The following is a 16,567-nucleotide window of genomic DNA, read 5'->3' on the forward strand; positions in this document are numbered from 1 at the left end:
CTCTCACTGCATTTGCTATTATAGATAGGTATAACCTCTTGTAAGTCACCTTCTGGTATACAGTTAGAAAAGGGGCACTGGCATGGAAGGATTATAAGGTGAATTGCAAGAGAAGAGAGAAAATGGAGCTGAATTTGAAGTCAACATTATCTGAGAAGCCCATAATTTAATAGTGTCATATTTTCTGTGTCATGTCCTAACCCTTATTCTCTTTTTCTTATGTGGCCATTTCCTGGTGAAATCACATATTTTCTCCACCTTGTAGGAATTAGGGAAATTAGTTATCATGTTCATAACAGTTAATAACAGCAATACACTCAGTACACTCAGTCAGTAAAGGGATCTACTGGAAACCTTTCCTGAATGTCAGAGAAGTATGTATATCACACAGAGTATTTTCCTGAAATGGATTGATGGAACCACCATTGGTTCTGTTCTTTAGTGCCATGTAGTGTTGAATAGGTGGACCACTCATTTTCCTTGAAGCTGTTTTGGATTTTGACATTAACACAAGTTGAATCTGTTTTCATAGTCTGTTGGACACTTAAGTATAGTAACTTTTTTCATTAGGGGCTTGGTTCATAGCAGTAGATGACAGCAGCTCTGTTTGTTGATGACTTCAGATTTTCCATGCACCATACTCAATGCTTGTGTATATTGTGTCTTTTAATCCTAATGATAGTGATTTGGGGGGTGACAAAAGATGTGCCCAAGGCCTCACTAATTGTAAAGACTCAAATCAACTAGGAATCAAAGTACACACTCTTTAATATTAATGCTAAATTATATTCTGAAAATTTTAGTATGGATGGGTGAACATGTAAATAATTTGTTAGATATTGATTGATACAGACATTTAATACTCCAATGATTATGAATTAAAGTATACCTGCAAATATGTAAGAGTTATTGATAAGGACTGACTTAGCGTTTGGATTCATACACAAATGACTATGTATTTAGTTCACTTAGTCAGGAAAAGCACAAATCTCATAGTATATTTAACTCGCAATCTCCATTTTGGAGATGAAGACACAAATCTTGTCTCTTACCAAATTGAGAAAACCAGTAAGACCATTTGCCATCAGTGGTATATCGGATCAATACACATATGTCTTGTTTAGGCAGCTGTTAATAGGAGCATGCCAAGTGGTATTTTCTTTTACTTGTTTATTTTGCTCCATAAAAGCACAGTCAAGTCTTAAGGTGCCAGCATAATAAGGCTCATTGATTTGTACTGCATATTTGACACACTGTTCAGGCAAGGAGCAAGTTCTGAACTATGCAAAGTCATTGTCCGTATGCTGTTGACTATGTCAAGTATTTTAAACAGCTGTGAAATACTTAAAGAATGAAAATGACAAAATCCAGTTTTGAGAGTTGTGTGACTTGAGGGTTCTAAGGAGAGTTCAAATATTTTCAACATAATTAAGAGGTTGCACCATGTTACAAAGGCAAAACTAGTGTGACCATTTCTCACTCCCATCTCTCCAGGACATGAAACCTGATTGGCTGGGAGCTAGAGCAGGCTGACATCAGGACAAGCCCCTCAAGGCTGTTTGTGAAGGAAATGGATGATTACATAAAATGACATGGACCCACTCATTAACCTTTTCTTCCATTCTGCTTGCTCCACTAGTGCAATTCTAAGAAGTGAGACCACTGACTTTAATAGATTCATCCTTGAGAAGAATCAACCTATAAAAATCTTTCTGTATTTTGGACAGTGTAGAATTATTTTTATAGCTGCAGTAAAAATTGGTAAATATATATTATATATATTTATATTTTTATATATTTTATATATAATATATTTGTTGTGTGTATATACTCACACACACACATACACACACACATATATATATATATAGACCAAAATGTCAAAAACTTGGTTAAGCAGTTCTGTTCCCAGATTTATTTATTGCATTAAAAATAAGGCCACACACATTGGTTACAATTTGTAATAATTACCTGGGACTTTTCATGGAACTTCTTCCTTAGGAGAATTCAGAATTGATAATGAAATTAAACTTTGCTATGAGAAATTGCCTACTGTGTACAAGAGTTGTTAGATTACTTTGGGGGTTGCTTATTTCCCTTTTATTTTTCTTTGCCAGAAAACACTTTTTCTGCCATTTTTATTACTGAACCTACTAGAAAAGTGAGTTGAGAAGAACATCAAGTATATGGATATATTACTGGGCACATACTATTTCTTGTCCCAACTTGATTCAGAGATAAAAGCATCTTATGCTTTGCAATAGCTCATGTTTTTAAAGAACCCCGAGTATACAAATAATTATATTTTATTTCCAAATAGTGTGACAGTTTTTAATACTGAAGAACATTGTCTGGAGCATATTAAAAGTGTGCATCTTAGCTATGGTAACTGCGATTTCTTTCATATTGACCATTGTTATCAAGAGAGTTATTTATATTCCCATATAAGTCACTTAAAAGCCACAGCAGTGACAAATCCGTGGATTAATTTGGCACCTTCTGATTGTACGTAATCATGTGTGAACTTTAAAATTCGAAAGAGTTTAAAATTGTTTTATTACTGTAACATGGATATTTACAATAACTTAATATACATTTTTTTTTCTTTCCAAACAAATCTGTAATAAGAATGTATCTTATAACAGGGGCTGGATAGTTTATTTACAGAATGATTTGCTTTCAAAAAGCTCTCAGAGATTTATGGTTTTATTTCTCATTTAAGTGCCTGAATAGCAGAGCAGTACAAAATAATTGTAACAACTGACAGGAAATGGACTCTAGCTTCTAATACTGGTGCTCCTCTGGAACTCAAACCTGAAAAGTATAAAAATGAAACAATATCATGAAAAAAGTAAAATTACATGTTAGATTAATTATTCATGTACCAAAACACATACTATTATTTCTATTCTAATAACACATTTTAATACGCTTGTTTCACTTACATTGTATTTAATTTTAGGAAGTGTTTTTAACCCTGTATCTTAGGATGTTGATTTTAAATGTAGAAAAGAAAAAGAAAAATACCAAAATTGGCCAGGTCTGACTTAAGGGCAGAATAGGATTGGCCAACATGTGGCAGCCTGTGACTTAAAACGCTTGTCACAGCTTCAGGTACATAAAGGAGTGATTGTTCTAAAATGGAAATAATAAATTATCATTACATGCTAAATATGGCTGATTGGTGCTACCTGCCTAGAATATCACAATGAGAGGATTTGAAAGTGCTGACTCAGCTCAGTACAAATGCAGTACTAATTGGTTAGTGATGTCTGCCACGAAAACAGGAAGAGAGGTATATGTACGTGTGCTTCATATTTGCTGTCCCTGCTCTCAGAAGCCTGCAAGTACCCATGGAAAAACTTTCTGATTTTTGTTCCAATAGAATGAAGCATTTACCAATGACACACAGTTGTGGGTTTTTTTTGTTTTTTTGAGATTCAAATGAAGAAACATAAAACTGTAAAATGTAAGCAGGTTACAAACTTGAGGGATTAGTTAAAGAAAAATGACTTATCACCTCTTGCTCACGATTGAAAATGGAAACACAGACCTTTTATTTTTTTCACCCAACATTTAAACAAGAATTGGAAAGATTCATAGAGCCCAGATTTCATGCTGGCAGCTGCCTGGATTCAAAATCTACAACAGCAATGGTGATTCAACTTACTTGACATTTTTGGAATCCTAATTTCCTCACTGCTGCTTCCATCCCCACCATCACTAACTGTTCTTATTTCAATCAAGTAGTCCTCTTCAAATGGAACTAGAAGCTCAGCAGATGTGTTGTTTGTTTCCAATATATGAGTTTTACTCTGTCTGTTTTGCCGGTATAGAATCTGAATAAAATAATGAACCAAGTTAAATGGACATCTTGCTTATCTAAGGTTCAGAAACTCTTATGGAACATTATAACACTGTGAGCAACATAAATGCTATAGTCCTTGGACAGAAACATCTGATCTATGCCTTTTCTTTAAATTTAGTTGTTAAGAAAAAAATATTTCCTTTTTGGCCAATGCTTCTGAAATGAGAATAGATTTATCTCTTGATTAAATGGCTTGAGGCCATTATCTTTGGAGCTTGCTATGAAAAGTACTGGTTAGTTTGGACCCATTCAAATGTCTGAATACTATATGCATTTGCCATGAGATAATGTTCATTACCACTGATGAAAATGATTTGCTCTGGGTATTTGACTATACTCTTGTTGGATTCCTTTTATGTTGTTTAAAGACGGTATCCAACTGTAGCCTAAGTTCTAGGAATTCTCTTTGAATATACTTTCTGACTTCATTCTCATCTCATATTTACTTCCCACATTTACCATCATCTTTTCATGTTGAGGGGAGTCACTTGAAGAAAAAAATGTTGCATACTATAAAGTTTTATTTCTTAATGTTCAATGACACATTACTGACCTCAGAATATAAAACTTTCAGTGAAGAGTTTAAAAGCAGAAATGCTAAATATTTTCAAAACGTTAGAAAAATATTACTATATTTCCATGTACATAAACTATGTTCCTATCCGGTTCTGACATTTCTGGTTCCTTAGTAAGTTAATTGATATGATTAAAGAAAAAACAAAATACTCACCTTGTAGCCTAACACTTCAGACTCATTTTCCATGGTTTTTACATGCTCCCAGTTTAAGCATAATTTTGAATTGGTCAGTTTCCAGGCAATGTTAGCTGGTGGTTGGCTTGGAGCTTTAAAAAGAAAATCAAAGGTCCAAATGAATACGAATTAGCTCAAGGTTACTGTATGACCCATCAACATGACAAGAGAAAACAAGTTCTTAATAATTAGCATAGGAGAAGCTAAAATATTTTCAGTGTCATATGAAATATCATATTAATTCTAATCAGAGTAAGCAAATTCATTCAAATTCTGGTCATTTGGAAGTATCTTTGTAACAAACTTATGAATTAATAATGGCATGCTGCATGTCCAGTATTAACTTATTAATCACTGCTGTTGAGTTTATTTCCTTTACCATATATACATAGATGGAGGGATCCTTTATCTAGCATTTCATTTTCCCATTAATCAGTGAGCATCTCAGAAAAACTCAGTCTGCAAACTTTTTCCGTTTTTCAGCACAAAGCTGTTCATTCCTGGTAGCACTTTACTTTTTAATCTTGTGTTAGTTAGTACTCTGACTGTAAATAACACAACCACTTGAGTTTGTTTAAAACTCAAGACATTTTAAATGAAATATTAGTAACAGATTGTGAAGGACATAGGGTTATCTGTTAGAATTCATTGCAGAATGCAGCAGAGGCTCAGAAGGGACAAAAAAATGTTCAAAACCCAGGAAATTCGTCTCTCTATCCCTCACTGTAATGTTTGCTGCATGTCCATCTTGCCATAGACTACCTCTTTATTATTCTCAGTATATGTGGCAGAAGTCATGACCACCCACCACAGCTGAAGTTTCAAACCTCATTTGTTCAGAGATAGTCCAAGCTGGAATTTCCAGGTAAGAACTGATGATTGGCTTAATTTATCTTAGCCCAATCAGCTGGGGCTAGGCAGTGAGAAAGATGCATGTCACTTAATATAAATAGAGTTTGTAGAACCCTGAAAAGGGAAAACCATTACAAACTAGTTGATCATCCTAAAATGTATCTGCTCTAAATCCAAACTGTGACTCTTAGTTCCCTGAAATTAATGTTGTCTGGAAGAAAGGTGATGGGAAGTAAGGGAAAACATATTTAGAATCAGCCTTCCAAAGAAATGGATCTAGTCCAACTGGAAAATTTTACATGCAAGGAAACTGTAGTCATGGTTTGATGTCTACTTATTCAAAAGCATACAGCTAATGAATGACTAAGTCAAGTCAGAATCCTGGTCTCTTGATTTATAATACGGTTTTTCTCATGACAACATGCTGTTTCTCAAAGATTTGAATCCACATGATTATTTTTAAGATTTAAGAAACTGGAGAGATTAAAAATAATTTATCTGGATGGCAGAGGCAAGGATAAAACTACCCATCAAGATGTTTTTGGCACCTGATTTGAATTTGTGAGACTGAAAGACCGTAATATTTAACTCATTACAACACTGATGGAAATGGAAATGATTTGTTTTGGAGTTTTGACTCAGCTGCTATTTAATGTCTTAAGTGTCACTGAAAGAGTCACAGGGTGTCCAACATTTGATTTTCCAACATCTCTTGCCTCCCCAAAGCCACTGAGATATCACTATTGTTTACCCAGTCACTTACACCTCTGTTGGGACGTAGTAGAGAGATAAACGTTTCCTTCTCTGCTCCGATGGGGCTCAGTTCATATTTAATTATGGATTAATCACACTGAATTATATTGTTTTCCTTAAATTGTGTTTCCTTAAATTTATTGAGTGCATATGCCCTGTTCAGTATGTATCACCAACTACTAGCACAGTACTTGTCACATAGTAGGAGCCATGCATTTTATATATGCTGAATAAATGACTTTCAGTAAGATGGCTAACAAGAAACTGCTCAGGGTCCTGTGTGGTTTTCTCAGGTCATACTCCTTATGTACTGGACTGTGGGCAGCTCCATAGGTGACACAGTGTGGCCATTCCATTCATTACCCCATCCTATAATCAAGGCCATTTGACATGGCTTAGCCTACAGCAATCCATATAAATTTATAAGACAAACAGTTCAATTGGCTTGACCATGCCCTAGTACATTTCTTGCCAGTATAAACCAAATCATCATTAAAAGCCTCAGAGTTTTGCACATAGTAAAAACACAGTGAATGCTTGTCAACACTTTATTTCTGAAGAACTCATGGCAACGATTACAGTTTTGTGACTATTTTCCCTCAGCTTATCCCAAAGTGCCTTTTCTAATATTTTTCTCTGCTGTAAAAGGGATAATATAAAAATTCTCACAAGAAACCACAGTTTTAGTATCTAGTATACTCTTGTGACACATTTCTTTAATCTCTGTTCTTTAAAACAAAGTGCTTACCATTAACAACATCTACAATCAATACAGCAAATATATAAATTCACTCCTTTGATGTCACTGGTAGTGACAGATTCTGAAGGCTTCATCTGTTGCAGTGCCTGTTCTGTTTGCATGTTTAGATAAAAAGTACTCATTTTAACAATATGAATCCATTGATGAAGCTACTAGCTGGGAGGCAGAGAACTGTCTTCTACTGACTACATGATAGTGACTATGCCGATGATATTGAAACATTTACATTTGTTTCATCATTTATCAAAGCAGAAGTAAGGCATCTCATGGACATACAGTGAGAAAAGTTCTATCAGGAATGAACTCTTGGTATGAATGGCCAATCATATGGATTATTTGGAATGCTTTGTCTCTTGCTCTCTAGAAGGTAGAAAAAGTTGGGCTTTGATGTCAGAGAGACCTGAATTTATATCCAGGCTCTTTCAGGAGTCCTGGTTTTCTAATCTTTAGAATGAAAGATTTTATATTTTACACACACACACACACACACACACACACACACAATATATCTATATCCTTGTATACAAGATTTTTAGCTTCCACGGAATAAAATATGAAATGTTCCTTGCTTGCTTAGTGGTAGATACTAAATAGCTCAGTAGCTGTGAGTTCTCTTCTCTGAGTGGAACTGTTCTCCACTGTGGTGTTATGACATAATTAATTTTTTAATTATGTTCAGTGCGGTTTGTTACTAATAATACATTCCAAAGTTTGCAAATGATTCACTTCTTAAATAAAATATATTCAAGATTTTCCTTTAATAATTTTGCTCTTATTTGGGTTCTTTATGTGCTTTTTTAAAGGCAGACAAAGCGTTAGAGTCTCAGATAATTGTTACAAAGTTCTCATAGTCTATAGTTCGTCTTATCTTTGTCCATGAGTGTGACTCTAATGCCAGTGCCTTTTGTTGAAGTATTTTTTTTAAGTTTCTAAAAGGTGCTTCAGAAGGCCATGATCTTATTATGAACTCTGTTAACAGTTCTGTTTCCATGAATTTAATGTACTTGATTAAACTGGATTTCAAATATCTATGATGAAATTAAAATTTCTATTACCTTGAAAAACCAAAACACTGTTACATGGACAGTATAAATCACATGTCACGGATGTTTTTGTACCAAGTTGGTCAATGCTCAACTCGGCAAACAAGCACTTTTCAAATTTTTTGAAAAATTTTTGCAGGCAATTTCTGAAGACTAAATCATTTTCTATTAATCAAATGACAGAGCAACATTAAACTAGCCCTCCACAGCTCTAATGGCTTCCCTGTGATCAATTTTTCTGTAGATGGCATTTATATTCAACTGTAGTTCACACTGTGAACTCAATTCAAAAACAACTTCTTATGTTACACTTCTAAGTAACAGCATGGGGTTGACATTTGGAAAGAGAGAAAGAACGTAAGTGCAAGATGAAATAAAAGCTTAATGCTTCCTTTATGTCTAAATATGGATTGATTGCATTATTTACAGCAAGAAAAATCCAGTAGAGTGCTAGTCAGTCAATGTCAGGGGCCAAATTGAACCAAAATTTGCAAACACTTTCTGTTGCTGGGTCTGAATACATCTGTCTACATAAGCAATGCTTTTCCCCTCCTTTCTTCTTGGAATTGATGTAAATATTTTTCTCCCGTTAGTTGTAAACCTAAATTCATTTAAATGATGTCTGTGTGGATCACAATATATTTATATTTGCAGTGCTCCTCAGTTGTCTTTTGGAAAGACATCACTTTCACTAAGCTATGTATTTAATGTTAAACCACCGATACTTTTAAAAACCCTGTAAGGCTGTCATGATCGCCAGCAACAATAATAACAAAGACTATAGAAGCTTTGCATATGCTCTTCTTTTGTTTGGAGGTCTCTTTTTCAACTAGTTCCTTCTTATCTTTATGTCATATCAAAATATATAGTCTCCCTATAAAGGTACTCCTAATGTATATCTCAGCCTCTTATTTTATTTGTATTACTTTTCATAATCTATGATTGTTTTATTTCTTTTTTTTTCTCTTGTTTTTAACTTGCCTCCCACTAGAAGAGAAATTACCTGAAGGCAAGGATCTTGCCCATTTTCATCTCCCTTAGGAACCTAACCCTGAGCATGGCTCATGGGAGGCACTATTTTCTTGAGTAATTGTCTGAATCATTGTATTTCCACAAAAAAGTTCTTCCTTCTGTTTAGCTCATCCAATCAGAATAGGCAGACATTTCGGTAATTGTGAGCTCTGCTTTCTCAGAATTTGCAACTGGTCAAATATCAGGTAGAAAATCTAGACGGTGATGGTATGAATGTGTGATGGATGGAGAATTTTTTGCTGTAACCACTATTTAGAGGTAATCTTGATGTCATCTCAAGGACATGGAAAATCAAAGTTAGATCCAAGGTTAGCGCTTAGAATCAGAGCTATCATCAGTGTTTCATTAAAGTCATTTCTCATCTTTGCTTTGGATGTCCTTCCATGACCCTTGAAGAAAATTTCTGCAGCAGAAATTTATGAAGAGAAAGAAAGTAGAAAGTTGCTGTGCTTTCCTGCTTTAAGAAATGCAAAGAAAGTGAGAGCACCTCTAAAGAGGAAATATTATAATACTTGTTACCACCCACCGGACTGTCACTGTATGGCTGCCTCTGGATCACCTTAGTGTACATTATATCCTTTAGTTTTAAAGTCAAACTCTAGAGGAAAGTATAGCATCTCTGCTTTTCAGATAAAAAAATGAGTTCTGAATTATCAAGTAATAAGGCTCATTATGTAACTGAATCACTCAGAAAATGCAAATATATTAAAGGGGAAATTTGGTGCAATTTATAGACCGGTAGAAAAGACATTTGTCTGTTTATAGGCATGGTGAGACCTCTATAAACTGGGAGAATATGTGAAATCAGATAAGTAAATGATAAACTTTAGAAAATTCAGTAAATCTGATGCTGCAAGGACTATATGAAAAATGGAATGGAAAGGAATTGTATACCTTTCTCTAGTCTTTGTTCTCTGGAATAGAGGACACAATTAAATATTGGAATTAGAAGAGGGTATGATTCCATTTTAGGAAGAAAATTCTCAAGGCAGTTTGGACTGAAATTTGGGAATCTGGAGAGAGACTATTTAGATGGTTAGATGAAGGTTATGAACTAGCAAGATGTTCGTGGGATCAGAAGATTCAGAATCCATCTTCATAGTATGTCAGTCTAACAGATGCCACAGAAGAACTTTTCTAAGCATCTATTTTCTCATAACTAGGAAATAAAATACCAAACTTCTTGATATGTTGTAATAATTCAGTGAGATGGTATATGTAGAACATTAATCCTGGGCTTTGGGACATAAAAGTACTCAATATTTTGTAACTGTGGTTGGTAGAATAAGGGCCTCCCAGGCATGTTGAGATCCTAATTCCCAGAACCTATAGATATTTTACTTTATATGGAAAAGAGGACTTTGCAGATGTGATGAAGTTAAGGATCTTGATGTGGGTAAATAATCCTGGATTCTCCAAGTGGGTTGAATGTAATCACAATGATCCTTATGAGGGAAAGGAGGCAAGAGAGTCAGAGTCAGGGAGATTTGAAGATACCACAGTGCTGGAGAGAAAGGGATCACAAGCCAAAGGGTACAGGTTGTTTCTAAAAGCCAGAAAATGCAAGGAAATGAATGCCCTTCCAGAGCCTCCAAAAGAAGTACAGCCCTCTTTACACCTTGTTTTCCAACCAATGAAACTAATTTCTGACTTCCGACCTCTAGAATTGTGTGATAATAAATTTTTGTTGTTTTAAAACTCTTAAGCTATGGCAATTTGAATATTAACAATAGGAGGCTTTTTTCACAATGTCAGTGTTCAAGAATGTCAAAAGAAAAAATCAGAGGTTTGATTGGTATTCAAATATGAGATGGAGTCTTGTAGGACATTCTTAGATTCTCAAGTCCTGTTGTGTGTTTTGATAAAACACTGAAGCATGCAGGCTGGTGAAAGGCAAATTTAAGAAATATTGAAACAATGTTTTCTTGAAAGAAATTAGAAATTACAAAGATTTTTATTTTGATTTAGTCAAGAAAGAAGATGGATGCTAAAGAAATACCAAACTCGGCTGTCACTTTCTCTCATCTCACTTTTCTCTCAGGAGATATATTCTAGCACTATATTTTGGATAAAAATTCTCCTTGTTAATTAAACTGTTTTCAAAGGATATATCTCCCAACCCTTTGATGAGGCCAATCATTGGAACACTCAGGCAAGCCACCAGTAATGTTCTTTGGCATTTAATACAAATTTCAGTCAGTTCCATTTCTAGGACCAAGTAGGTCAACAGAACACACCTGATTTGCCATGTCAAAAACAAGTTTTCTGCTTAAAAACATAGAATAGGTTAGCAAAAACTATCACATGGTCATATGGTTGATAAAGGAAAAAAAATATTTTTAAGGTTATGTACAATGTGTTTATGTGTGTATGTTCATTTGTATGTACAGATTGTCCTCTATCTGCATATATGAGGGTTCTCCACATAGGCAGATTCAACCAACTTCAGACTGAAAATATTTGAAAAAAAATTTCAGAAAGTTCCAAAAAGCGAAACTTGAATTTGCTGTGTGCTGACAAATATTTACATAGCATTTACACTGTATTTGCAACTATTTACATAACATTTACATTGCACTAGGTATTATAAGTAATCTAGAGATGATTTAAAATATATAGAGGATGTATATAGGTTATATGCAAATACTATGCTATTTTACATAAGGCAGTTAGGCATCTGTGGATGCTCCAGGAGCCAAAACCCTTTGGATAGTGAAGGACAACTGTATATGTGTGTGTATATATAGATGTGTGTACATTGTCTTATGTATATCATATATATATATATATATATATATACCTATAGAGATATATATTTTTGTCATTAGTTTATTGTTCAGCTCTCAGCCTACTTTAAACTGATCAGTGAAAATACATGTAATATGAGTAAGCTTGAATATTGTCTCACCAAATATACTGAAATATCTGTCACAGATCTGTCAGATCTATGAGGTTTTTAAATACTGCCTTTACATACTTCTGATCACCCTTGATTTTGCCTGAGATAGAAACTGAATTACACGTAGCAGTTTCTGTGAGTTTGGCAACCCCCATCAGCTAGAAGGAAGTGTCTGGGCAAATTTAAAACCACTGATTGATTGGAGATTTCCATCAAGATTTTCAGATTAACTGAAAAAGGCTAGACTCCAGAAGGGCCATGGAAGCCAGTCATTCCTACAGGTGTATGGCAGTGACTTCATTAATTTAGTCAACATGGAATAAAACAGGAAGAGGAATGGAACTACATCTCTGACTGGTCAGTTCTTGAGGATCACTCATGACTTAGTCTATTTCGAGCTAGTGGGTTGAAGGAGAGCTGGTTTAAGAATTGTTGATCCACACATGCTCTTTCCTTGAAATGGACTGATGCTAGAGGTTTTTGTTTGTGTGTTTGTTTCCTCCTTAGCAGTTCCACAGCAGTTTGTGTTTTCCAATGTGCTCCTATAATCAGAACCTCATTTGTTCCTCACTGATAATTTGGGAAAGTAGTAGGGTCAGACATAATTTCATTTAACATGTAAGAAAATTAAAGCATAAAAAGGGAATGTCCTATGTCAGGTTATAAGTCAGTGATGTACCCAGAATTAGAACACAGGTCTCTGCTGGCTGGTGAAATGGACATAGTGGGTAATGCACTCCGTAATCAAAAGCCTATTAATTGACAATTTCTAAGTTCTTTTCGGACATGGCAAATATATGTTTATAGGAAGAAATATATCTTTTGCTTTTCAAATTCTTTTCAACCACCTATTCTTTCCCAATACACAGGAGAAATAAGAATGCAGCATTTAAAGGCAAGCTCTATTTTTTCTGCTTGTTAGTAGCAGTGCATTCATGTCTTAGTCTTTCAAAATTCAGCAACTGTATTTGTTACTCTTTTTCATCAGGGTTCAGAGACCAAAGAATGTGTTTTTAAAAGCCTGTTAATAAAAATATTTTGTTTATCTACAGTATGTAAGAAATATATGACCATTATGCAATCATAAAAAGTACAAATTGCAGCTCTTGCGAAGTCCTATCTGATCAGACCATTCCTTCTTTACTACTGTGCCTCATATTGCAGAATATCTTTGAATACCAGACTCACTCATAGGATAAATGCAGCAACAATCAAATGTTCATCCTTTATTTAGTAGGTCCTATCTATGTGAAAGACATTTAGCTTATTGTTAAAGGAGATAAAAAGAAGCAAAAGAGTTAATTCTTGGATTTCAGGGGCTTCCAAGTAAACTGCAGTGATAAAAGTACCATGGAAGAAAAGATACAGATATATGACAATGCTAGGATCCCATCAAGACTCAAATGATAAACCAAACCAAACAAAAACTGACAAACAAAACATTCACTAAGCATTTACTAAGGCATGTGCTAGATACTTTACATTAATTTATCTCTTTCAATCTTAAACAAAGCCCTATGAGGAAATAGGTACTACTTTTTCTTCATTTTACAAATGAGCATGTTGAAACTGAAAGATTAAATAACCACCTAACTGTCCAAGGATGGGAGGTCAGGTTCTGAACTCAAGTTGGGAGAGGGCAACAGAGTGTGTCCTTAAATGTATTCTCTGTCTTTTATCTGTACACTTAATACACATTCCTCTTTTGCAATTCCAGAAAGATCAAAACAGTTCATTTTGATTGTTAACAGAAAGTTGCAACAGTTATCCAGATTTAAGGGACAAACCCATCGAACAAGGAAAGCAATCAGTCAAATGATGAGGTGGGAGGAATAAAATAGAAATTGAGCAAAGGAATGTTTTTAATTATAGGTGAATCTCGGTCCCTGGGATGTAAAGTATACTTACGAGACTTTTTGGTGGTAACATTGACTGGGGGGCTTGAGGGCCCTGTGCCGGCAGTGTTGTAAGCTCTCACAGAAGCAAAGTAGAGAGTGTTAGCTTTCAGTCCTGTGATGTTTTTGGTTGTGACATTTCCACTGACTCTAATTTTACCAATCATAGATTCTTTGAAGTCGTCTGTCCAGTACAAGACCTGGTCATTAAAAACAAAGAGCAAGCAATTTATTGTTTCCTAACAACTGTCAACCACAGTGACATATGGGAAGAAGTCAGGAGCATAAATGAGAGAATATTTTCTGATTAAAATGGTTATACAATAACAACAAAATAATCAAAGTCCAAAATTTATAGGGAAGCAATAAAAGTACAAATTTATAATGGATATTAGAGAACCTAGGTTCCTTTTTTTTTTTTTTAGATTACCACAATAAAATGTTTTGTGAGATATCTAAAGGTTAACACCTTTAACAAAGGGTATATAATAAGTCAGACCAAAACAAGATTTATACTATTAATCAGAGACTGAAGTTATGATGTTTTGCCGTTGACATTTCCTCAAGAGTTCTTTGAATCACAGATGAATTAATAATTCAGCTTATACTGAACTGTTCCTAACCATTAGCACTATTTGAGGCACACTGAGAAAGACAAGAGATAATATTGCTTGATGCCTGCCTTTGAACCCGTTATAATCTAGTTAAGATGTTAGAATGCATATGTGAAAAGAAAGTGGAGGATGCATTCCAAAGAAGTGATACAGGGGGAAAATGCTGTAAGAATTTGAAGAAAGATAACATCAGGGAGTGATCAGAGAAGAGTTCAGAGAGCAGAGAAAACTGGAGATGAGCTATGAGAAATAAATAGGGTTCAGATAAGAGGTAAGGGCATTCTAGGAGTGGAGTGGCAGAGACTACCTATCATACAGTAGAACTTTCTCTTTAGATAAGAGGGTTCATGTAAAAAGAAAATAAAGAGAACAGTACAAGGCAAAATCGTACTTTTATTCTAACTCCAAAATAAAGTAAACTGTGTTACTCATTTCGTAAATCATTAGATTTACAAGTCACAGGACAATATGTGGTTAATAAGTCTCACTCCTTAAGTTTGTGAGAATGAAGACCCATGAATATGAGGTGATTTGTCTCATTCTATATGGATTATATATGGCAGATTAGGTGAATGTAGAATTTTTCTTGTCACTTAACTGCATTTTTCAAGATGACTAACTTTTTTAATCATGTTCCAGAGTATAGAGTAGGTTTCCCATTGGAATTCTTCTATGGGTTAAGATCTCTGAAGATGAGATGTTTACCTATCCCCAAGAAACAAGTATGACTGCAGTTTGAATAATTAAGTAAGATAATCTCCTGATTACTTTTTAAATGCGACCAATTAGTAATTTGTTTGCTTAAGATTACCCGGAAAGATCCCTGCCATTCATTTCCCTCTGTAGTTTTAGACATACACTACTATATACTAAGAACCAGGTTAGTAGTACAGGACTATTTAACAGACTATTGTACGGTAAGCTGGCATATTCATAGTGGAACATGAAATTAATGTGGATTACCTCATAGCCCAGAACTCTTCCAGTGTTTCTGTTCCAGGCAATAGCATTCCATGAAACCTCCATTTCTGAAGCAGAAAAACTTTGGACAGAGGTTCCCCTTGGGGCTAGTTGAGGTTCTACCATCCAGAAAAAAGACATAACCATCTTCAGCAGAGTGGTTCATAGAAAACAAGTGCAAAATATAAATATAGTCTCAAAGAGGCCCATTACAGCGCTGAGCACAACTTACCATCTTCCCCAGAGTATACAATGGACACAGTACTCAGGGATCCTTCTCCTTCGTTATTAAATACACCCACTTTGACTTCAAAAGGAGAAAGAGGGATGATGTTTTCATTTCTGTAAACAAACCTTGACGACTCTACAGACAGTACCCTTTCCTTGGTCCAGGTTGTTGAGCCAACTGGCCGCAGCATGATGATGTATCCAAATCCCTCTCCATTCTGTAGTTCTTCTGGAATTGACTTGGGCAGAAATGATCAATCACTTGAGTATTTACAAAAATATTTTGCATAGCTATTATAATGTTTATTGATTATTTGGCATATCTTTTGTAGAGATCAGCATGGATATTTACCCTAAATAAAGTATTCAAAAAAATAATATTTTTATTTAGAATGCCAATTAGAAAAATGATCCCAATTAAAGATACTCAAATAAATAAATAAACATTTTAAGTGGAAATATAAAACAGGTTTTATGTGTTTATATATCCTTCCTTGATTATTCCTAAGTTGTAATAATAAAATGATTTAGAAGATTGCAAGCTTTTATAAGCTAAAGCATAATTTTGATATGAATTTTTAACTCAGCACAGATATAACTTATTAACTGTTTCAAGGCTAGCCATGTTTTCCTTTCACAGTTTTCAACAAATTCTTGCGAGATACAAGCAGTATAATCACTGTTTAATAACATTTGCTTTAAAACATAGAGCCTATAACTCAAACACAAATATATAAAGGACCTCCAAGTATTTTTAAATAGATATCTCCATTAGTTGTAGCATCAGTGTGCAGTTTTTTTAACATTAAAAAACAAACAACTAAAGAAAACTTTGCCAAGTCCCAAAAAGACCAAATTCTTTGAGTCATTTAAAGCCTAAATTTATTAAAATTACAGAACAAAAATAGGTAT

The 16,567-nt window shown here is 34.5% G+C and overlaps 1 protein-coding gene across 2 annotated transcripts in view; it reads right to left on the reverse strand.

The window, feature by feature from the left end:
- Positions 1-1,933: 1,933 nt before the first annotated feature.
- Positions 1,934-16,567, reverse strand: part of CNTN6 (contactin 6) — a 256,637-nt gene continuing 242,003 nt past the window's right edge. For both annotated transcript variants that reach the window (XM_032458065.1, XM_032458064.1), the window contains 6 exons: positions 15,660-15,894; positions 15,431-15,546; positions 13,867-14,053; positions 4,599-4,711; positions 3,671-3,839; positions 1,934-2,814 (listed from right to left, as the gene is read on the reverse strand). In XM_032458065.1, the coding sequence (XP_032313956.1) occupies positions 2,714-2,814; positions 3,671-3,839; positions 4,599-4,711; positions 13,867-14,053; positions 15,431-15,546; positions 15,660-15,894 (921 nt within the window). In that variant the 3' untranslated portion in view covers positions 1,934-2,713. The remainder of the gene's footprint in view (positions 2,815-3,670; positions 3,840-4,598; positions 4,712-13,866; positions 14,054-15,430; positions 15,547-15,659; positions 15,895-16,567) is intronic.

Source organism: Camelus ferus, chromosome 17, assembly GCF_009834535.1.
Source record: "Camelus ferus isolate YT-003-E chromosome 17, BCGSAC_Cfer_1.0, whole genome shotgun sequence".
Taxonomy (NCBI): domain Eukaryota; kingdom Metazoa; phylum Chordata; class Mammalia; order Artiodactyla; family Camelidae; genus Camelus; species Camelus ferus.